This window comes from Takifugu flavidus, chromosome 21 (assembly GCF_003711565.1).
Source record: "Takifugu flavidus isolate HTHZ2018 chromosome 21, ASM371156v2, whole genome shotgun sequence".
In the NCBI taxonomy this organism is placed as follows: Eukaryota; Metazoa; Chordata; class Actinopteri; order Tetraodontiformes; family Tetraodontidae; genus Takifugu; species Takifugu flavidus.
The window spans coordinates 6562786-6586854 of NC_079540.1; the positions used below are offsets into that span (position 1 = coordinate 6562786).

The following is a 24069-nucleotide window of genomic DNA, read 5'->3' on the forward strand; positions in this document are numbered from 1 at the left end:
GGTTCAGATGAAAGAGTGCAGGGTTGATGTCTGCATGAGTGTTAAACAGAGCTGAAGTTTGAGCTTTGGCTTGAGTTGTGTCTCCTGGATTTGGCCCTGCGGAGGTTCAGGACGGTTGGCAGCTCCCTCAGGGTAACATGGTCTCCTGTCCAGCTCCAGCCTAGTCTGGAGTTGGCGCTTTCTCCCTGTGTGGATGTTCTCCAGGCTGGCCAGGTTCTCTAGGTTCTTCCAACAGTCCAAAAACATGAGCAGAAAAGTGTGTGTGTGTGTGTGTGTGTGTGTGTGAGGGAGTGTGTCCTGTGACAGGTGGATGGCCTGTCTAGCAGTGGAGGTTAACATAAACTGGATGGTTGGAATAGATGGAAGTGGATCCTGCTGGGACCGATCAGGTTCTGGAGACGCTCTCTGAAGCAGGAAAACCCCTCGGGAAGATTCCCTGAATTAATTTCACTAAGTGGGTTTGGCTGGTCGGAAACTTGTGTAAGAGAAGTGAGCAATTACTTTTCTAATACGCAGTCACATCCGCATGTGGTTTGCCTTTTAGATAATGAGTATTTGCAGCCTTTGGTTATAAATTGAGTGGAAATAAGAGACAAATATTGTTGGTGTCATGTTCTGTTGTCTCATCAGAGGAGCTCCAGAATAAATTTTGTTCTGTTTCTCTGTAAACAAGTTTCTCTTGTGTCATTTTTGACTGCTGAGTGGAACCAAACTGGACTGGATGGATATTAGATGTTGCTGTAGAGACCCGTCTGTCAAATATTCTAGATGTTCTGTGTGTGATCTGAAGGCCTTTGTGACCCAGAACATGTAAGTTTACCTCTCAGTCACCCAGTTAGTCAGTCAGCACTGGGACAGGTGATAACTGAGGAGGTTGGATAAAAAAACATCATTAAAGTTATTCTTTGAGCAGGAACAAGCAGCTCACGTTCCATCATCGTTCCTGAAGTCCACTCAATCTGCAGAAGCCACATGAAACTTCCAGGACCAGCAGGAGTTGAATGGCTCTAGCTCCTTCACCAGCTCCTGAAGTCCATGAGTAGCTCCAGGATGATGGTTTTCCCAGTCTCCTCCTTGATGTCTGCCTCAGGCTGGATCCAGTGGCAGCAGAGGTTCTTCAGGTTCCTGTGGGGTTCACTTCAGACTGGCTGCTCTGAGCTGCTGTCGGGTCAACAATGGGCTCTCTTCATCATTGGCTTGACAACCAAAGCCTCAAGTGCTTTTCTAGACAGGAGCAGGAAGAAGATGCAGGCCCACCATGCTCCTGTCTTCTTTGCCGTCCAGTCAAAAGATCATTAGCCAGCTTCTCTCCTGACCCACCTGTTGCTCCTGAGACAGCAGAAGTTCCACCATCCTCCTCCTCTGACAGAGTTGTAGGAACCAATTCCAAGTGCAGCTTCAGTTAAACCTTCTGAGACCTTTTTAAATGCCGTTGTGTCATCCAGGGAGGCAGCTGCTCCGTCCTTAACAGTTCAAATGATGTTTGGCCTTCAGACTGTGATGAAAGTCCCAGAAATTCTCAGTTCTGCTGTAGAAAAACATTGATTGTTCAAATGTGTAAAGTGGAGATGCAGTTCAGCAACAGCTTTCCATCATTAAGGCCTCAGTTGTTATATTCCATAAGGCTCTCACCTGTGATAATGATGACATTTGTGTGAAGTCTTAATGATCTCCAGTGGAAAAAAAGTCACCAGGCCTCTAAAGATTTAATAAAAAATAATCAGAAAAGCTGGAGGATCCAGGACAGGAGAATATGGGCGTGTGAGTAAAATCGCAGCACTTCAGTGGGCGAAGAGGAGGCGGGAAAAGCTCAGCAGGAGAGGCGGAGGTCAGTGGGGCCTCGCGAGCAGCCGCGCGCAGCTTGTTTCCTGTGATCCGTGAAGTAGAAGAGAAGCTCTGACCTCCTGCCATCAGATCCACGCGTCTGCGTCCACCTGCTGTTTCAATAAGTGTGCAGATAAAACACCACCATTCGGAGTCCTGCGTCCTCACTGGCTGTTTCTGTGCTGCTGGTTTGTTTCTGCAGGACACGTGCGTGACAGAGCCGACCCGTTGCTGATGCCGCTGTGGATCATGGCCCGTGACGTAGGTAATGTAGACGAATCTTCTCTCTGCTTTCGCATAAATGCTGCTCGGACTGCGGGGCTGTGTGAGCTTGTTGCCTCTGGGAAGAGGACTCTTCCTCTTCCATCACAGCTGTAAGTGACGGCGGAGGCGGGGCTCCTGACCCGGGTCCTCCATCTCCGTGGACAGCCAGGGACACCGCAGTCGTCCTTTTACTGCCGTTTCATGGCAGAAGTGCTGCTTCACCTCAGAGCCTTTGAGCACCGCCAGCGTGTACAGAAATGTGTGCACGTGTGACTGTTTAGAAGGTGGGAGGAGGGTGGGGGGGGGGGGGGTGTGATTGTTATTGATTGTTTGGGTGACGTGGACGTCTTCTGCGTGGTTGATGGTGGATGTTCTTCTCTCAACTGTTGCTCCTCTTCAGTAGTTAGAATATAACGAAACATGGCTGAAAACAAGGCTGCAACTGTAAAATGATTTCTGTTTTATATGAAATATTAATGATTTAATGACTGTTGTGGCGTAAAGCGACCTCCGATCACATGACTGAGCCGCCAAAGCTTCGCCACATTTAATCCCCTTTAATATATATATTTTGTTATATATATTTAACGTCTGTTTTTACACAGTTTCAGCAAACATGATCATTCCTTTCTGCTCTAACTGTTATATTTGCTTTTCACGAAGCCTCGTGAAAAGCTTCGTTGCTTTTCACGAAGCTTTTCAATTTGCTTTTCAGAAACGAATCCATCTTTTATGTCTGACAGCAGATGAAATGCAGACATACGTTTGGTCTGTGATTGGAAGCAAAGTGAAAATGGGGCATGTGGACGGCATTTATCTGCTGCTCGAGCTGGCTGAGTGCTGAAAGCCTTCACAGCGGGAGCAGTAATTTAGCCATTCACTACCGGGCGCTGGCTGCAGAGGAAGATGCATCTGCAGCCAAACACTGACATTGGAATTCTCAACGCTCTTCCGTTCTGACGTTTCTTCCGCTCTGAGTGGCTCCTGATTTACTGTCACCAGACGGTCACGTTCCCGGGATAAGCTGCCTCTTCACGAGCCATCTGATCGTATCTCTGATGCAGTGCACGCTCTCCCTTATTTGTAATTTGGTGGTGCAGTGAGCACATTTAGATGATCTTTAGGTTAAGTGGTGCATCTGTTGCTGTCCCTGTGAAACACCTGTAGTTTTGATGTCCTTTAGACTTTAAAGAGAGCATCAATAATGGCCTTCAAAGTGTATCTGCTGTATTTGTCACTGTACATTATTAGGCAATTTTGTCCTGGTGTGCGCGTGCGTGTGTGCTCCCATGCGTGCATGCGTCTGTATATGTGTGTGTGTGTGTGTGTGTGTGTGTGAGAGAGTGAGCAGTCTGAGCGGCATTGAGACGGTGCCGACAGCTCCTGTTGCTCTTTTAGACAGGAGCATCTGCCATCGTGTGAGCAGAGCTCAGGCTGCGATGATGCGTTGTGTGTCTGAGCCTGCGGTCGGGCTGCGGTGAGGACGGGGTGGCGGCTTTTCTCTTTTTTTCGTTCGTGCTTTTAATTGTGGTGATCCGGTGGCCTGGAGGAGAGGATTGATTTTAAAGCTGTGAGCAGCAACAGTTTGGAACTCACGTCCCGTAACGATGGCCTGGGCCCACAGATGCACTCTGTTGTGTGTGTGTGTGTGTGTGTGTGGTCGTGTCATTTTGGTGGGCGCCGGCCTCGTGTGGTGAAGCCCTGCGGCCTGGCAGTGACGTCGCTGACAGAGATGGATCGTCCTGCAGCGGCGGAGGGTCGAGGATAACGCTGTCTCAGCAGCAGCTGCCTAAACACACAGGAAAACCACACGTTTGAACACTTCTATCAGGAATTCTCCCTTTTCCTCCCTTGACCCCGAAACTGCCCCCACGGGATCAAAGACCTTGTTTCCATTGGTGAGTCCAGATCCCAGATACGATAGTTAGTGAGGCAGGTTTGGATTTACCAAAATAAAAGCCTAAGTTTGGTTTGGATGATAAACTTTGGAACCAAACTGTGACCACAATCGTTCAGTGACGTCTCTGATGCCTTGAATTCTCCGTCCAGTTATCTCCACCTGAGCTGCCCTCAATCTTTCCCCCTGCATCCAAACTCAGTTTTTCTTGTTTCTTTTTTGTAAACTTTCAGTGCCGGCGCCAAACCAAGCATAAAAATAATGTGTCTCTCGGAGGATTTAATATTGAGCTGTCACGCAAGATCAACTTCCCAAATAACCACGACTCTCTGCCCCTCTGCCAATAAGCAAATAGAGAAAATGATGAATCTGTCACGGCCTGGAGGCAGGTTCCCAACATTTCTGGCTGCAACCATTCAAGAAACGTATTATTCCAATGTAACTTAGCAAAAATAGTTTCAGATCGGCAGCTACTTTTTTTGGTTTCGGAGCCTTCTCGGCTCCTCCCAGCTGTGTCCGTCACAATCAATCGCCAAAATAGGAATTGATTTTGCTCCACCGCTCATGGGGCGTCCACGTTTCTTTAAACTACCACTTGATAGGTAATAGGGGTCAAGGGTGCAGGGAGGTATTGATTTCTCTGTGATGTCGGCAAACATGAGCCGCTTCCCTGGCACACGCGCACGTGCACGTCGGCCTTTTATTGTTTTGCCAATAGCGTGAAGCCTCACTTATGGTGTGTTCACTGTCATAAATCTCCACACACATTTGCAGATGCAGGAAGTGCTGCTTCAGCGTATAGATAGTGGGCAGTGGTGCTGGCGCAGCGCTTCTCCGTGCTGCTGCGGCGGCGGCTGAGGTGTATTTTTAAGTTTATGGTTGGCTTGCGTGCATCCGTGTGTTTGGGGGAAACACTCAGACGTGTGAAAAAGCCCCACGAGGCTGTTGGAGGGTCTCCCCATGAGGACACCCTGTAGGTGCCACTGCGCTGCACTTTTGTAGGAGTAGTTGCGGCCACACCAGGCTGTTGAAGCCCCAACGCAAACAAAGGGCCGATACCCAGGAGATTAACTCGGGGCCACGCGGCGCTCATGAGCAAATCCACATGGCGGTCAATATTTGGGGATCAGCACGGACCAGTGCTCGCAGGGACGGTGGTGTAAACACGGTTTGATCCGCGCAGCAGCGAGTGAAGCATGTCTGAACCTGAACTATCAGGACAAGAGGCACCACCTTCATTTGTTAAACAGCATTTGGTCTTTTTTTCTTTTTTAAAAACCATTGCGCTGATCTGCAGATTTGACTTTTCCACATTTTTGAAATAACGTTTCCCAGAACGCAGAAACTTTGGGCTGTGGCCTCTTTGCTGAGGAATTTCCAGGTTGGCTGCGGTCAGATTTTAAAAGAAGTTCATTGGTTTTCTGCTGTTGTGGGGACAGAAGGTGGAGCCCAGCAGCAGAACCAGATGCTTTCCGATCCTTTCACGGTTGTTGAATTTATCCCTACTTCCCCCTCACATACATATCATCTGAAGTGGAATCTGTTGTCCAGGCTGCTGTGTTGATCAGTCATGCTGCTGCTGGCAGCTTTGAGTACAAGCTCTATTTTCACGCCTCATTTAATTCCAAAGTCAGAGCAGCTTGTCAGCTGTTTTATTATATAAAGTCTTTTCCTTGCATTAAAAGTTCTCAGAAACAGAAACACGTTATTGTTTCCACTGTGCAGATATAAACAAGATCTCCTCCATCATTTTGCCATCTCTGGATTTATATACATATAAGTACGTATAGAAGTGCTCTTATAAACAACTGCAAAATTCTGCCTTCTGATCGCACCCAAGTTGGACTTTTATGTTCCTTTAGAGAAAAAACATCTTCGGGCTTTACAAGGACCATCTGAATCTACTTGTAGCAGGTTTAGCTTTAAGCTTCGGAGGCTCGCTCAGCACCGAAGCTCCAGGAGTTCTTCAGCTTCATGGAGTCTGTCAGGGTCCTCGGCTCAGGCTGGAAGTGCTCAGTCTGAAGATCAGCTTTGCTTTTGGGACAGCTGAGGTGGAATGAGCGTCACATTAATGGGTGGTGGTGTTGCTATAGAGACCAGGATGTCTGGAACATTCTTCTAAACGTGTTGTCACGGATGTTGGACAGGTGGAAGGGAGTGGAGGGCTGGATGTGGTTGTAGACCTGCGTCACCATGGAGATGGGGCAGTGCAGGGTTGTGGATCTCAGGTTAGTTAGTTGAGGACCCTGAGCTCCTCTGACAGACCATGGACGCGTCTTAGTGTTCTTGGCTGCTCGTGAATCACGAGTCTTTGAGTGCCAGGACGTGAGCTTGCTCCGCCCATTTTAACACCTAGGAATCAGACGTGGCTTGTACAGACTAACCTGATATCCCACAATGCATTTCACCTCTGCCAGAGCCAGCAGAGGTTCAGAAGTCCGTTTAAGGAAGGGGGTCTGTTGGTGCTTCTTGTTTGCCTGCTGCCACAGAGAAAGATCAAAGGACTGATAAAATATATATAAATGAATATTTGTACCGTATGAATATTAAATAAATGAGCCGGCTGATTCCTGGCTACAGGTGAGGCGACACCAGCGCATCAAGATTAACATATTCATAGATCAAAAAAATCTTTGACGCTATTGTGTGAATAGTGAATATTCATCTCTGGATTATCCATCATTAATCACCACATTGTTGCACCTCCACTGCCTTCAGCCAAAGCAGCCATCAGGGGAAAAAATGTTGAACATTCCAATCACTCGGAATTCTGCTGATAACAATAATGCAATGTAACATCATGTGCTTAGCATTTTCACAAACCTATTGTGCAGCTCTGTGGCAAATGGAAGGTATAATGTCGGTAATCATCCACTCATAAAGTTGGAGAGCGGGAGGCTGGAGGCTGCTGCCAGACAGCTGCAAAGATATTGGCCAGATACCTCAGCTGTCAGCCTGTCAGAGGCGGGGGAGGGCGGCCAACGGCGTCACCTGTAGGCTGATATCTGCGTGAGTGAGAACCTGTTTGGAGACGGTTGGGTTCGGGGGATAATGACCGTCGGCCCATTTCGGCTGCCGCAGCCGCAAAGTTGATTTATATTGATTTCAATTTTGGTTCCACTTTAAAAGATGTTGGTGTTTAGCCTGATGGCTGCTCATGCAGAAAATCTCTCTGCGGCTCCTGAAGGGGCTGTCGGCCGTGCGACAAAGGTAACGATGCTAGCGGCGAAGCGCACGTTTGTGGCTACGTTCAGCACGCATCCAATGAGATCATTAACATCAGCTTGATTCTACTTCTGGAGCGTTGTGCATGTCGATGCTCGCTCCAGTGCTAGTGCTAACATTTGTTACCCCATGATGCTACCAGTGGCAGTCACCTGTTTAGTGCACCTGCGTTGAAGTTGTTTTACAACATTTTTAATAAGTAAAACAGAAATACAAGAGCAGGCAGATGGTGCATCAGTGGGATGTGCACTGACATTTCTTAGACGGTTCTCCTCAGGCTAACGTGCGCTGCGTTGGGCCCGTGTATTCAAATTTATGCAGGAGTTGGCTGGAAACACCTCTGATAAAGTTGACTGATTAATATGTTGAATAAAATTAAAATGAAGGTGTGTAGGAATTCGCGGAAAGTACATTTTGAATTAATGTCGTGAGGAACGAGCAATGAAGCTGCGAAATGTCCGCAAGCTTATTTAAAAAGTTTATTTAAAAATTTAATTTATTTAATTTAAAACCGAACATTGTCCAGAGCTGCGGGTATCACCTGCGGATGAATTCTGAGGTCTGTCTCCTCGCCGCAGCCTGTCGACGCACTGCCTTATCGTTAGCATCCTGCAGCGTGTTCCCTGTCTCCCTGAGGGCCTCCTCCAGCTGGATTAGACCATTGTTAACTCCCACTGACAATCTGAAGAACCTCTCCTTCCATAAACTACAATTCATCACCCTCCAGAGCTTCGTTTGTCCTTCTGACCCTAAAGCCGTGTGGCCTGAAGCGTTTCCCAGCCTCCAGGGGTGGGTAAATCTTTGAAGCGAGGCGGGCACAAAACCATCCAGGTCCAGTTGTAAACGTCCCTTGATCTGAGGCTTTTAAGCAGCCAATTATTTACTTTCAAAAGAGATGTCAATCAAGTGTAGGCACGTTGGGCCGGAGCTCAGCACCTTTACCACAGAGTTCTGTGATGTTTTGTTGTATTTATATTTGTATTTTTGTGAGGAAGAAAGCAGGAAGTAGAGCCAACTGGTGTCTCAACAGTTCTGCGTGCTCAGAAACCTGTGGATGGGTTTTAGTTGGCCTTAAAGTAGTTCCGGGAGTTTCGGCCTCTTCTCACTGCTCATTGCAGCACTCAGGTCTGCGGTGCTTTTGCACCCGGAGCTCCAGGATCATTGTTCTTGACGAACCTCCTCAGCCTTTTTCTGCATTATTGATTTTTCCTGCCAGATTCTTCTGCTTTTGGTTTCATTTATTATTGATCTACTTTTTGGGGGGAAAAAGGTGAAATTTTCTTTATTAGAATAAATTATTCACTCCACTGCACTATTCCTTTTATTTATTAGTCCTTCATCTGAATCCAGGAAGAAAACTCAAACCTAATTCATATTTTCTGGTAACGATCAGTTCAGTCGTTCGTATGTGTGCATTTTCCAGTCCAGCAGCCCAAATGTGAGTGACAGCGCCCCCAGCGCCCCCCCCCACACACACACAGACACACACACCAGCAGTGGGATGGATCACGGCTCTCCCCGACAGATGTGACTCACAGCTTCATGTAAAAGCTCCTCCATCACCCAAACACCAGCCTGCGAGCAAGGATGCACTTTCTCATCAACGCACTGGCCGTGCCAGCGAGTCGGGGGGGCTTCACAGCACGCTGAGGTGGATATCAGTTGACAGCCAGCAGGAGACACAGAGCTGTTGGCTGTTTTTGTTTTGGAGGCTCTTGATTTTGATTTTAACGGAGCGCTGCTCAGCGTCCGGGACGGTGGAGCGGTGGCATGAATCAGCATATGTGGAGGTTCGGTAAATTGTAGAGGAAGGTCACAGATCCACAGCTGACGCTGGTTAAAAGGACACGCTGATAAAGGTTGTTTCTGTCCCCTCGTTCCAAACCATTCAATCTCCAGTTTTTAAAAGGTTAATGTGTCAAAACCAACTCTGGACTCTAAGTTACCGTCTGTGTCTGTCAGCTGGATCGATATATCAATAATAGTTGCAGATGAAATCATAATTAATTGATTCAGGAGCAGCGTGGAGGAGACTTGGCTATTCAAGAGTTTTCATATAGTAATGAGGTCTCTGCCTTCTTCGACCTTCTCGCTCAGCTTTGACCTCCAGAGAAAAACTTGAGGTCGTCTGTCTGGAATCTTTGAGGCCATATCTGCCTGTCTGCATTAGCCTGCTGTTCCGGTCGAGTGTGTCATGTTGGCAGGTTCATCTATCACACTTTTCATTGGCCTATTGATCACTTGACCTAACTTCCACGTGTGACCCAACAGAAAAACTGTGTTACTTTAACCATCATGCTGCACTCTGGACACTAGCAGCTCACTGGAGCCTCCCCTGTCAGTGTGTGGTAACGCAGTAGTAGCTGAGTGATTTAACCCCTGGAACCTTTCACTGAAAGTTTTGGCTATAACACAAGGAACCAGATCATTGATGATGATGATGATGATGATAATGATGATGATGATGATGATGATGATAATGGGAGGGAGTCTCTTTGGTCATGGTGAAAGCAAAGATGCTACAGGTGTTACATCAGATACTGTTGATTCCTTCTTCATGAGAGCTGAGTTGGGCCTCTGAGGCTGCGCCTCATTGGACAAAGGCAGTTTTTATTTCCCAAACACACAACTGGAGCAACTCGATAAAGGAGAGGTCCAACTGCCGCAGCAGTCCGTATTGGCAACCCGTTAATCACCGCGCTTCTTCCCTGATTAATTAATTCTTTATAATGACTGCTGTCTCATTTAGCAACAAGCTGGTGCATCAGTGTTTTCCATTGAAATATTTACGATCAGATCTTCTGTTGTGTTGCTTTGGAGCTGGAGGATGATGGGAACTCTACTGAACAAGATGAACATGAGGGCAGGGACGTTGTGTAGAGTGGAGAAGTGAGCAGGAGCGTGCACGAGCGTGCTTCCTGCACAGTGAAGCGAGCTCTGGGTGGATTCTTCAACGCTGCTGTGAATGTTCCCGTTTACGAGCTTCTGTTTTGCAAATTAGTCGACAGAATTCTTTACAAGCAGGGATTTAATCCTCTCCTCTTACTGTATGCACACACACACATGCGCACGCACGTGGGCGCACACACACCTCCTCCCATCATGGCCGACGGCTACACGAGCCCTTTAATAACTGCTTGAATAATGCAAGGCCGCCTCGGAACCAGGACTTCGTTCCCGGCCTCGCCTCCGCCGTGACACCACCTGAGCCGGAGATATCAGGAATATTTGTTTTTCCCTCGTTGCTTTAATATCTTTTCATCACCCTCTTCCTCCGCAGCCTCCGTTTTCCGTGTGTCACCTCTTCTCCCCTGCTGCTCTGCCCATTGTGCAGCGCTGCTTCTTATTCTTTTTCACTTCACGCTCTTTCTGTCTATTTGGCTCCCTCCTCTCGGGGAAAATGAAGGCAGACGTAGTCTCGTGCACGAGCTCGCATCCAGTCTAGTCTTCTCTCTGTCACACTCTCCAGTGCAGTGTGTCGTTTGACTTTTGGCTCAGGCTCTTTTTCTTCTGACTGCTCTTTATTCTTGAAATAAGAATGTCTTTTTTTGAGTTCTTATTCCTCTTCCCCACCTGGTTTCCCTTTCTGGAGACTGCAGTCTGAAGCAGAGAAGAGGAGGGAGGGATGTCAAAATCAAATTAGAGCAAAGAGAGCAGAGAGGCTGCGGAATCAGAGCGAGCTTCAAAACCCTGACATCAGCGCTTCATCCTTCCACAGCCTGCATATGTTGGATCAGATGTGCACGTTATTCCTGCTGGAATAACTCGACTTCTCTATTGACACTTCAGTTTGAGCTTATTTCAGTGATTTTGTCATGGAGGCTTGTTCTCGGCACAGCTACAGCACTAAGGTCCTGCGGGACGTTAAAGCGCTGCCGTATTTCATCTTTAATAGCGTTGATTTAAAATGTCAGGGGTCCTGACTCGGCTCATCGGTCCTCGTGAAACACAGGAAGAGATGTCACCTGGACAAAATCTGAGCCGTGATTACTGGTTAAAAATATGTGGGAGCTGCTTTCTGAGGAGATTTCACTGTTGCGCCGAGTGTGTGTTTGTTTTTCTGCATCTGCTTAGTAGAAACATGTCTTCTGGTACGTTGACATGAGTTTGTGAAGGCCTGAGGGAGAACTGGAAGCAGGGGGTTAATTAAAGAGAGTGAAGCTTAGTCTGAACACACAAATATGAGAGAGAGGCGTGTTCCACCTCCTCCTACATCCCCTGTGAATCCCTCCCAGGCTGTGTACTGGTCCAGGACCAGCACAGACCCGAATGCTCCTACACACCACTTCCATGTGATGTTTGAGTTGCAGCCTTGCTGCCATTATGCAGCGGTAGAATACTGACCTCCGGGAGGCTGCTGTGACCACTGATTTCACTAAAAACAACCTGCTCTTCCACTCATAGGTGGCACCCGGTTAATTCCTGAGGCTGAGCAGCCACGCAGCCAACCAGGGGGGCTGAACTGGAGCATCTTTATGGAAAGCAGCCTTGATTAAACCCATTCATTACAGTCCCCCTCTGCGACATGTCACAGGGCCAAATAAGTCCCATTCATCTTCCATCCTGCACTGGCGTCACGGTGCTGGTGTGTGCACGTTTTCTCTGAGTGGTGGTAATTACAGGTTGCAGACATGTAGCAGCAGTGGAACACGTCACATTCCCGTTGCCCTCCTGAGCTGAAGACGTCACTAGACCAGCTGATGACTGTTGATGTCAGGAACTACAGGTTGACGTTTCTGGGCTGACCTTTGGATGGAAGACTTGGTGACTGTTGCAGAGCTGCTGCAGAAAAAGAGAAACTTCTGAACCTCGATCAGTGTGACATTAATCAGATAAATGCAGATCTCTGTTCTCTGATGAAGGTTTAATAACTCGGGCCTGCAGAACAGCCCACCAATGGATGAAAACAAAGCATTAACACAATTAAAACCTGTTTTTAAACTTGGTGGTATTGGTGTTATAGTTCAGGAAGGGCCATGTGATGATGAAGATGATAAGACGATGAAGGTGATACAGATATGTGATATTTGTGGTTCTGTGCTAATAGTTTAGAAATGAATCATAGTGTTCCACATCTTTGCCTGATTGTTTTGGTGTTTTTTTTCCTCTAAATGTGTTTTTTTTCCTCTATGTTTTTCCATGAAATCAATAGCAGCACATATTCGACAGAGCCGTTGGACAGTAAAAAACCTCAATCAGAAGCCTTTTGCATCCCTTTAAACTGGGCCACGTTTTCAGATGTGTGAAAACAAAGTGATGAATTTCAGCAGCGGAAACTTGGACATGAAAGCTCAGTTCCAGCCTCACCGCTGCCCTGGTTTGGCTCTTCAATCTTGATTTCCTGCCCGCTCCTCTTTTTCTCTTCCCCTATTCTCTCCCTCTTTTTCCTCCCTCCTCCCTTCTTTCTTCCTCTCCTGTTGGCCATCAGAATCCATTACTGGGCTGATTGATGCTTCAGTCCAACATCGCTGCACAGCCTGAAGATGTGTCTATAAATCTGCACGCACGTGCATTTCAGAGGCCTGGATGGACAGAGACGTGACTCAGCTGGAAACACCCCTCCCCCTCCCCCCCCCCCCACACACACACACACACACACACACACACACTCTTTCAGTAGTGACTCCTTGTAAACCATCATTAGACGGTGTCCTGCTGTATGTCCATGTTCTGTATGTTCACTGCAAATGACTTTTGACTTCATAATGAGGTGGGAGTGGGGGGTGGGTGGATCCCGGTCCTGGTCCCTCAACTCTTCACACACTCTGAACAATCACTAGCTCTCTGCTTATCTCTGTCTCTCTCTCGAAATGTCAGAGATTGGCATCAGAGTCTCGACACGCGTCTCTGTCTGTCCTGTCGATAAGAAATCAGAAATCTTCTGTTTCCCTTGTCTTCTGACTGGAAACGTCAGTCGTCTTCAGGTGTTGGAGCCTCTGCAGGTGAGCCGATCGTGTTGCTCCATCAACTGTCGACAAAAGTGCCTTAAGCTTTCAACATTAGATCCAGATTTTACTGTAAGGAAATAAGAAAATGACAAAGAAAGTGATTAAAACAGCAACCCAGAAACATTGGAATGAGAAAAAAGTCTAATAAATGTGAAAATCTTGGCAATAAGCTGGTAAGTATTTTTGGCAGTGAATTTAAAAAAAAAAGAAAAGTTTCTCTCAGTTTAAGAATCTTCAAAGGCAGGAGAGTAAACACCCGGGTCAGCTCAATAAAGTTCTGGCTTCAGCAGCCGCAGCAGCAGCAGCAGCAGCGCAGGAGAGGATCCATAAAACATATCAAATGAATCAAACCTACAGTAGCATGTAACAGCGCGCATGAACCAGCATAAAGAGATGTAATTAATACACGGGGGAAGGTCCGCACTCGCCGACCCCGAGCAGCCGCAGGTTCAGTGCTCCCGAGGAGGCGCTCCATACCCGGACCTGACTTTGTGGCTAGTTTGAACCCAACCGATGATGATTGATCACTCCATTTCCCCCCTCCAGTTCAGCAGAAAGTCTCAGCCTCTGTTTCAAACACTCCTCTTTCTGCGTTTTCTGTCTCCGTCCACCAGAGGAACCATCTCACCTGCACCAGGTCGGGTTTGTTCCCGCTCGGCTTTGCCTGGCGATTTTGATGCGTTCGAGTGCATCGGGTTAAAGGTGTTGCATGGCCTGCATCTGCAGCCGTGTAAAGTGGCTTTCGGATCAGTCATGCGAGTGCAGCCTCGGCAGAGCAGAGGGACTAATCCATCTCTGCAGCACCGTGTTAAACCTGCAGCGCGCTCCCGGTTCCACGCCGTTGCCGCGTTGGGCGCCTCCTCTTCTCGCCTCTCCGGAAGGCGTTTGTGTGGGATGCACTTTGTTTTGCAACAGCAGCTTAATTTGCATTTAAGTTTTGACACATTTGCTGCCACCACCGCCGCCTGAATCTGCTTCTCTGCATTTTTCCACTGGTTTACCAGTGATGTATTCAAACCGATGCTGGTTTCGAGTATGAGGCACCATTTTTCGGAGTCTTTCTCAGCCTTTTCCTGGGTTTCTGATTACACGTTTGGGGAAGTTCCCCTCCCAAGTCTGTGTTTTTATGAGCTGCACTGTGAACATTGATTGTTTTTGTGCTTCTGACCATAAATACAGCGAAACAGAAGTGTGTATTCCTCCAGCAGCCATCCAGAACAAAGACAGGGTTGTGTTTGATCAATGAGCCTGTTGTTGTAATAATTACAGAGTTAAAGCTGGTAACTGATGGCGAACATTCATGCCCTGGTGGCTTCAATCCCAATGTTTAGGACGATTGAAAAACAGTCTTTTTTTTTTTGTCATTTGCACAAGCAACTCATTGTAATTATGCTTCCATAATTCAGGGTTGTGTAGATAATGCCTGTCTGGGTCTTTCTAATAGCTGATATCTTATCGACATGCAGGAGTAACAGGGCATGTACAGAGCATCTGCATATGGAAAATATTCATTCAATTGCACCTTTGTGCCTACTCAGGCAGAGCATCAACAACACTAATCCACTAGTCCGGCAACCTGGTCAATGTGCGTCTCATTAAAAGTGTTTCTTCTTCTGTGGTGCTTAATCAGCCCTGAGCAAGAAGCTCCATCACATCAGAGATGGACACAGACGGAGAGCGACTGACGCCTCCTGAAGTGAAAGTTTGATTTTAATGAAATCATCCTCCACCTCCGCTCTCGAGACTTCGAAGCTAGCGCTTTAATCACGCTCCGTGTTTACAGCGCGGGTAATCAAGTGGTGGTGGTGGGGGGAGGCCATGGATGCGCTAATGAAATCTTTTTAGTGAACTTGAGTTTCAGCTGAAAACATGGAGAAAGTCATCATCGTGCTGTTGAAATCCATCCTGATGTCTGAATGTTCTGGGGGTTTAGTTGTGATTTGGAAGGTTTGAAAATCTCATCTTTGATATTTGAAGGCAGTGTGGTGCGATGGGTGTGGTTGACCACCTCACTTATCCAACCACAACGTCCCTCCCACCAGTCCCGCTGCAGTCGATGTCTTTTAAGGATCAGGAACTGCTCAAATCTCACCTCTGATTCTGCTGCGCAGCCTGAAGGTGGATTTAAAGCCTTGCCATGGTGATGATGTGGCCACAACAGTATTAACAGACAACTCTCTCAGCTCCAGGAGCTTTGTGCATCAGTTGAAAACTGCAGAAAGGTTGGTTGGTTGCAGTATTTCCACTAACGTAACCACAGATGGACGCCTGCACGCCGCCCACCACCCAGCAAACATCTCAACGGCTCAGCCCAGCCCAGTTCAGCTCAGCAGGATCCATTTTTCTCCCTGAACTGGGTGTTTCTATAACAAAGCAGCACCTGAAACAGTGAGATTTGCCCCACATGCCCCCTCCTCTATAACTGCTGGCGAAACCGCTCAATTCTGACTTTGGTCCGTCAAAACACGATTTATGCCGTCTGAGTCTAAACTGCATTCAAGGGAAACAACCTGAACTGACTCACTGGGACTTTCCATTTCTTCATCCTGTCGATAGGAAAACAGCCGTTTGTCTGAAGCCTTTTGTTGCCGTGTCCCCCCCCCCACACACACACACAAGTTCTGCCTTTTCCATCACGGTCGGCGTCTCGGAGGGTTGACTTTGCCAACTGATTTTTGCTGCTAGTCTCTCGGAGTTCTGCCTGATCGCGGCTACGTTTCCTCCTACTTCTAAACAGGTTTGGCGGTTGTGTTGATGGGAGCTGCTTTAGGAGGTCAAAATCACCCAGATGAGGGCTTCTGGGGGAGGGTTGCAGGACGTTTCTTTGTGTGTGTGAGTTTATGTGACTCATAATCTTAAAGAGGTCTTGTTTTTTGCTCCCACTTCCTGTTGTTCAGGAAAGCTTTTCTCGTTTTCCACTCCTGACCTGATAACCTACGCTCTCACATGCTGGAGCTCCTGCAGGCTGCTGATTTGTGGTCTGATTAGTCTGAACAGGTCTGCTGAGCGACCACCTGAAGCTTCCAAAAGCAGCTTCACACTCATGGGCTGTCTACAGTATGTTACCACAGCTTGTTTTACAGGATATTTTAAACATTTTCTGTCTGCCTCCTTTCGTCTCAAATTAGTCACAGTGTGAAATTCTTTTCAGTTCCCACCTCCTCCAAAGAAAGAGTTTGAATACATGTTACCTTCTCTAATGCAGGACAGTGTATCAATGTTTCACTTAAACCTGGTCTGAGACGGGCCACTGGGGGCTAATGCAGATCATTAGTGTGAAAAAACCGCACTGTGCACGGCACCTGTAGATCTGCCCTCGCACGAGGCGCTAAACCCTGAACTGTTTGCAGTCAATAGGTGTTTGTTTTGAGCTGCTTTTTGAGCTTGAGTTTGCTTTTCACTGAGCACTTTCAAGCACCTGACAGTGTAGATTTAACTGGCTCAACTGTGAGGAGGACGAGCACCAGCTGTTGTCCAGCAGACATGAGTGCAAGACATTGACGCAAGGGAAGAAGAGCCCAAATAAATCCAAAAGTATGAAACACACTCCCTTTCCTTTGCCTTCCCCATGTTGGAATATACTGGGACATATTTGAACTGTAATGCAACGTAATTCCCACTTCTATCAGGTTTCACCTCTTTACTTTCTCAAAAGAATCGAATCATTAGCATATAGACTCCTCTTCTGTTGTATTCCTTTTATTCCCGCATGTTATTTAAATGATAATTAAACATTATTTAATTTTTTTAAACTATTCATCTCTGTAATGAGGTTGTCCATCAGAGCTACCTCATCATTCCTCTCGATCATGACTCGATCCCTATTACAATGTGCATTTTTTATAGATTATATATATAGATTATAGATATGGAGCTTTGCCAGATTTGCCCTTCCTTCATCTCTCTCGCTTCTGGTAACCGTGGAGATTATGTCCACCCTTTTCCTCTCGCCTGCTTGATCTCCATCATCCCTCCATCACCTGCACGACTTTGGCTGCATCTTTATTCTGCTTGGACCCGTGCTTTATCCTCTGTGGTCCTGCTCTCTCCTGTTTGCTGGCGCCCAGCTGCATGCTGTCACGCTGCGGCGTGAATCTCAGTCTGAGCTGCTGTGTGGAAGAAAACAGGACATTATATTAGAAATGAAATCCACTGTTCTGAACATTATCTCTCAGAGGAAACGACCTCACGACCTGCCTACGGTGCTTCTGTTCCATTTTGCCGACTTGATTTCCAGCCAGAACCGCTCGCTGTGTCTCAATTTCACAGAGCTACTTCACAACGTGCTGCTGCTCCCCACGGAAACGACGACTGGAATTACGATGATGACATCACCGAGTGGTTCGCTAGAATACACTCGAGCAGGAAACGGTTTTCATTTCTGTTTTTTTTCTCTGTTGATGCTTGTTTTTACATTTTGTGGCTGTAAAATAATAAATCCTGGAGGTTATTCTGATGTTTGCTGATCACCAGCAGTCTGAAGTGGCCGCGCGACCTCTGATAAAACTTTATCTGCTAATTGTTGCGGCGATAAATCCTTGATGTCGGGAGGGAAAACTGAAATGGTGTTTGCAGATATTTAGCAGTTAATGAGGCCAATACGAGTGGATTTGGGTTTAATGTGGCTGACCAGAGCATTCAAATGTCATTTATTGCAACTGTTGATCTAAAAACATGAATAAACTCATCTGATAGATGTCATCATTCCTCCATTTCTCTCTCTTTCTCTCCCTACAGGGTCTCCTGCCTTTGTCAGGTGAAACACTGTGATCCCCCCTTCACCTTCCCCGGACACCGTCCTTTAACCCCCCCCAAATCCCTCCTGGTCTCACCTACCAAAGCCCAGACAACCGTTGCCTTTGCCCCATGGTGGCCCCACGGCCCGCCCTCTCACTGCTACTGGCTGTCCTGGCCTGCACGGGGCCCGCGTGCCCCTCGCCCCCCCTGCTGCTCCGGCCCCGGGAGAGAGAGAGGGACTCGGGTGTTGTCAACATCGCTGTGGTCCGCTCGGGATCCTCCCTGCTCCCGGAGACGGCGATGGTGGGAGGCGCGGGGGCCGGTGAGCCGGGTCCAGGACTCGGAAACGGTCTGGGCGGAGGCAAAGGAGTGGTGGATTCAGCCGTGCTGGAGGGAGCGGCTGCAATGGCTTCATTTTCTGCTGTCTCCATGTCGCCGACCCCGCTGGTGGGGGAGATGGTGATGACGCCATCAGGTTCGGCCAACGTCATCTACCTGGCTGTGAACGAGAGCAGCCCAGGAAGTCTGCTGCTGCAGCTGTGTGAGCTACTGGCCACCACACCTCTGCAGGTAGATGCTCAAACCCACGCGATGCCACAGGAGGGGGGGATTAGCTTTGGCCTCATTAGATGTATCTAAGCTAAGCCCATTAAAACACCAGACAGTAACAGGAGGAGGTGTTGGCTGCAGCTGTTTCCACACGATGTGATGACCTGCTGGGAATGGTGGTTGCATTCCAGTCGGGTTCGACATTTTTTTGCAGGCTGGCTCATAGCTGCTGGAACCCGACTCTTAATTTACTGCATTCATTCTGCCAGCCTTTACTCACCGTCTCACCTTGTTATGGATTTTGTGAAAAGGCTCTGACGATAAACAAAATTAATCAGCACCATGCGCACCGACGGGGAAGGCATTCGTAACCTTTATTGTGCTGCTTTATATTGCACTCACAAATACATAATGTATACATAACCTGCCCTGATGCATCCAGACCTGAGCAGGAGCTGTGACACAGGTCATCTAGGCACAAACAAGTGGCCTTTCTGGACAACAAAATGATGTGCAGAGGCCAAATGGGGGATTTGAAGCAATAAGCTGGTGCTGGTCTTCACACCCTGAGAGGTTTGAGCGTAATAAAGAGGACAAGAATGATGGTTTGTCTTCCACCCTTTCTCCTATCTGATTTTATTTCTATGAACAGTCCAGTTTTATCTCCATCAGCAACATCTGTGCAGTTGTTTGAGCGTTATCTGGCGCCGCATGCTCGTTTATAAGCCAATGGTTAGAGTTACATATGAGGCTAAAGGCGTCGGCTTTATTGGTGCTTCGCAGCACTTGATCACTCCCCAGCCTTCTTTTCTTTCAAAGGCAGCATTTGAAAGACAAGCAGCACGAACAACATCAAATGAGTGTGAAAACCGCGCCCAGGTGTCGATTCTCTCCATTCAGCTGCATTTAACACAAATAACAAGCTGCCCCGTCGTTCATTCGTGCTCTTTCTCACTGTGCGCTCCGTCCTTTCATTCATTCATGACATGACACCTGTGGATGAAGCAGATCAGAGCAGCTGGAACAGGTAACAGACCAGAGTGACCATGATTCCTGTTGTCAATTGTTAGCTGCAGGTGCCTGCTGCTTTTCTATGCTGTTAACTCTTTAAGAGAAACCTTTGTGTCTTGTTTCCTGTTCCTTCCTGCTGCCTCTCTGCATATCAAAGGCTTCCCTGTTCGAAATGAACCGTCAGCCACACTTAACTTCAATTTACTCCCCTGAATGGGAATGAAAAACCCAGGTGTTTGGTCATCACCCTGCCCTGGAATCCCCTGTTTAGGGTGCTTTCCTTCATCCTGCTCACCTAAGGAACATAAAGAGCAGCTGCACCAACAGCTGCTGTGGAAGCAGCAGCAACTACAGCAGCAACTACAGCAGCAGCTGCAGCAGCAGCAACTACAGCAGTAGCTACAGCTACAGCAGCAGCTGCACCAACAGCTGCTGTGGAAGCAGCAGCAGCTACAGCAGCAGCAACTACAGCAGCAGTAGCTACAGCAGCTACAGCAGTAGCTACAGCAGCTACAGCAGCAGCTACAGCAGCTACAGCAGCAGCTACAGCAGCTACAGCAGCAGCAGCTACAGCAGCAGCAGCTACAGCAGCAGCAGCTGTAGCTTTGGAACCATCAGTGCCCCGTTGACCACCTGGTGAAAGCTCCTGAGATACCACAAACCCTTCAGGATGTCAGCTGCATCATATCTGGTCTCACTTTTATATTCTGCCGCTTATTTATTCTCCCTGCAGGTGAAAGTCAGGTCAGCTGCTCCTTTATCTTCAGTGGTTCAAAGCGCATTAACTCATAGTTTTGGTCTGTTTGATTTCCAGGGATTGGTTTTTGAGGAAGAGAGACCACCGCCACCTAACCGGGCCCCTCTGGCGCCCATGCTGGAGTTTGTATCTGCACAGACGGGTCTGCCCGTGGTTGCCGTTGGGGGAGGGTCCAGCCTGGGACGTGAACCACAGGTAAGGGGATTCCTTGATGAATTCCTTGTTCAGCCTCTGGGTCGTGACCCAAAGGATGAGGGGACAGTCCAAAACCAGGTCCGCGGGATGTTTTTCTGAACATTTCCGAAAAAGTGCTCCCTGAACCTCGTCGCTGGGAAGTGATGAAAAAGGGGGGAAATTAAGTGTTTGTCAGGATTGCTCCAGTTCTGTCAGCGCTGCTAAGCTCGCCAGCATCACAACCGTTTCTCTTTACCCACTTTTTTAGTCCACTGTCCTCCAGATTGAACCTCCTTTCGTTTTTTTAATATTTATGAATATTTAATATTCATGTGATGGTGTTTTATTCTTACATCTACAGCTGCTTCAGTCTTCACTGATATGGTATCTTCTTATTTACGCTGGTGCCTCCTGACAGACTAATTAGCGAGTCTCGGTTCTCCCAGCGGATAATCTGACAAAAACAAATATTTCAATGACATGATGATGATGATGATGATGATGATGATGATGATGATGATGATGATGTCATCGATCCAGTTTATTGGAAGTCCTGCTCAGGAGAATCCAGAGCCCACAGCGTGAACCGTGAGGGCTCCTCTTCCTCCTCGTCCAGGCTCTCTTCGTATCATAAATCAGACAGGATAAATCAGGCTGCTGCCGGTTTGATATCTGACCTAATTCAGCAGCATAAATTAAGGTGAGCTGTATCAAAGTAGGAAGGCAGCAGGAGACTCCCCGAGGTTCCCTCTTGATCATAAATTAACCCTCCTCTCTGAAGAGCAAACAAAATAATCATGATTTAGAAAACTTTCCATGATGTCCCGTGAATAAGCGAACACAGTCGGTCGGATCACGTCCAACGTTCTTTGTTGTTAGCTTTCCTCGTTCCTCACCGTTGCTTTAGCAGTTTTCTCCATCTTGTCGGAAATCCAGTTCACTAAACCTCTGTTTGTGACTGGAGGCTTTGAAATAGCTGCTGTGAAGAGTCGGCACACGAGTCGTCGCGCAAGAACAAGTCGGAACGCACGCAGCATGTTCTCCTCACGCTGCACGGGGAACGCTGGAAAGGTGTTCGCTAGGCCGTCGCTGATCATTCCTTTAAAAATATACGAGAAAAACTGAAACTGTCAGTGAGGTTTCTATCAGCTAACCACAGTTAGCAAAGCAGCACCAAGCTAACCACATGTGATAGCAGGACAGAGAGGAGGATGGGCTGGTTATACTGGGACAGAGAGGAGGATGGGCTGGTTATACTGGGACAGAGAGGAGGATGGGCTGGTTATACTGGGACAGAGGAGGATGGGCTGTTATACTGGGACAGAGAGGAGGATGGGCTGGTTATACTGGGACAGAGGATGGGTTAATTATACTGGGACAGGAGGATGGGCTGGTTATAGTGGGACAGAGAGGAGGATGGGCTGGTTATACTGGGACAGAGAGGAAGATGGGCTGGTTATACTGGGACAGAGAGGATGGGCTGGTTATACTGGGACAGAGAGGAGGATGGGCTGGTTATACTGGGACAGAGAGGAGGATGGGCTGGTTATACTGGGACAGAGGATGGGTTAATTATACTGGGACAGGAGGATGGGCTGGTTATAGTGGGACAGAGAGGAGGATGGGCTGGTTATACTGGGACAGAGAGGAGGATGGGTTAGTTATACTGGGACAGAGAGGAAGATGGGCTGGTTATACTGGGACAGAGGATGGGTTAATTATACTGGGACAGAGAGGAGGATGGGCTGGTTATACTGGGACAGAGGAGGATGGGCTGGTTATACTGGGACAGAGAGGAGGATGGGCTGGTTATACTGGGACAGAGAGGAGGATGGGCTGGTTATACTGGGACAGAGGATGGGTTAATTATACTGGGACAGGAGGATGGGCTGGTTATACTGGGACAGAGGATGGGTTAATTATACTGGGACAGGAGGATGGGCTGGTTATAGTGGGTCAGATAACATGTGTATAGGGATTATGTGTGCTCACCTCACAGATTTCTGTTACGTCCACAGCTCTTTTATTTGAGGTCATGTGATCAAAGCTCCCTCAGCCTGGGGCCTCGTCTATGAAGTTCTTTAATGCTTCAAATCAGATCTTCCTCACGCCAACTCTCTTTCAGGAAAGTGGTTCCATCTACCTCCAGTTCACCTGCTCCACTGCTCTCCAGCTGGAGGTCATCTTTGAGGTGCTCGAAGAGTACGACTGGACCGCCTTCTCGGTGGTGACCACGCGTCACCACGGTTACGAGGACTTCCTGGCCATGGTGGAAGGAACCACAGATGGTTCATTCATCGGCTGGGAGATAAAGAGTGTTGTCGTCCTCAATGTGACAGACGACCCCGGAGGCACCCGAACCAAACGCCTGCTGAAGGACAACGAAGCTCAGGTGAGGCTCACGGTCCGAAGAGATAAGCTCGATAAGAAGGTAGAAGAACTTTTCTTTTTTCCTCAGAAAGGTTCTTTGTAGATGAGGAACGTCTGATGTGCAGGCCTCACGCTGTTCTTTCATAATACATTCGATGTTCTTAAATACCATCTGAGAGTGGAAAAAATAAAAAGAGGGAAATGAGAGATAATGGACTCAAAGAACAGAGCCAGAGCGTCATGTGATCAGAGCCAGTCTGAAAGGTTGACACACTGGGAAGACACGATGGGGATCAGGACAAAGCCCTGGAATAGCTCCAAACATGAAATGTTGCCCTCTGGCTATTCTGCTCCTGGAGTTCAGGGTCGCTGGCATCCATTTAAATGTCAGCATCATCCATCAGAATTTGGTATTTTTCTTTTAATAATGATGTACGAGCACGTACCCATGAAAAATGTGCTTTTGCAGTGACCTTCTGGACCCGGAAGGACCGCTCTGTGTGGAGGATTCTTCTGTGCCCTTTGACCTGGTTTCTGTCTCTGTAACAGTTTCATCAGAGATTAGAGACAAACAGAGCTTCAGTTCCTCTGCATGCAAACAAAATTCAGAGGATAATAGAAAAGAGCCGAACTGGGGCACCTGTCTTGTGGAAATTTGGGGTCACTGGTGGAACTTTTGTGTGTTAAATAGGGACGTACCCCCACCACACACACACACTCGTTGTACATTAACATGTCTGGCAAGTGGCGTCAGGATCTGGGCACTCGATTTAATTTTCTCCTGATGACATAATTAGCCTGCAGCACTCCCAAAGAACTTCTCCGCCATTCCGAAATATATCGCTCGCGCGGCCTGACAACTTCCTGTCACAGCTAATGCAACATTATTAATCCGCCGGTTCTTTTTTGAATGAGGAGTCGGTGGGAGGCTGCAGGACTTCAGGCGCCGTTTATTTGTATTTTGCACATCACCGGCTTCAGCTGATGAGCCGCGCAGCAATGTTGGGTTGTTAGCAATGCCAGGAATCAACCGAGCGGTTCCCTGAGCCAGACGCACAAAAAGCTCATGGAAATCCATCCCTTCGTTATCGAGACGTGTCCAGGTCCAGCTACAAGATCCGTCTTTAGGTCAACATGGGTCGAAATGTGTCACCCATTAGAAGCGACTAACGAAATACACCAGACAAGTTTTAGACACAAGCTAACACTACTGTTCACTAACAGGATCTAAGCTAAGCTAATGAGCATTCCTTTGTGTAAATGCCCACATCCTTTAGGCAATTTTAGCAATCAATGTTTTTCATTTTTAAATC

General features: G+C 47.7%; 1 protein-coding gene across 2 annotated transcripts in view; it reads left to right on the forward strand.

The window, feature by feature from the left end:
• grin2da (glutamate receptor, ionotropic, N-methyl D-aspartate 2D, a) overlaps positions 1-24069 on the forward strand; it is a 93231-nt gene that overhangs the window by 21244 nt on the left and 47918 nt on the right. Inside the window, exons 3-6 of one of the 2 annotated variants that reach the window (XM_057020600.1) lie at positions 2027-2089; positions 17896-18465; positions 20270-20407; positions 22512-22778. In XM_057020600.1, the coding sequence (XP_056876580.1) occupies positions 18025-18465; positions 20270-20407; positions 22512-22778 (846 nt within the window). In that variant the 5' untranslated portion in view covers positions 2027-2089; positions 17896-18024. The remainder of the gene's footprint in view (positions 1-2026; positions 2090-17895; positions 18466-20269; positions 20408-22511; positions 22779-24069) is intronic. The other variant, XM_057020601.1, reaches the window with a different exon arrangement.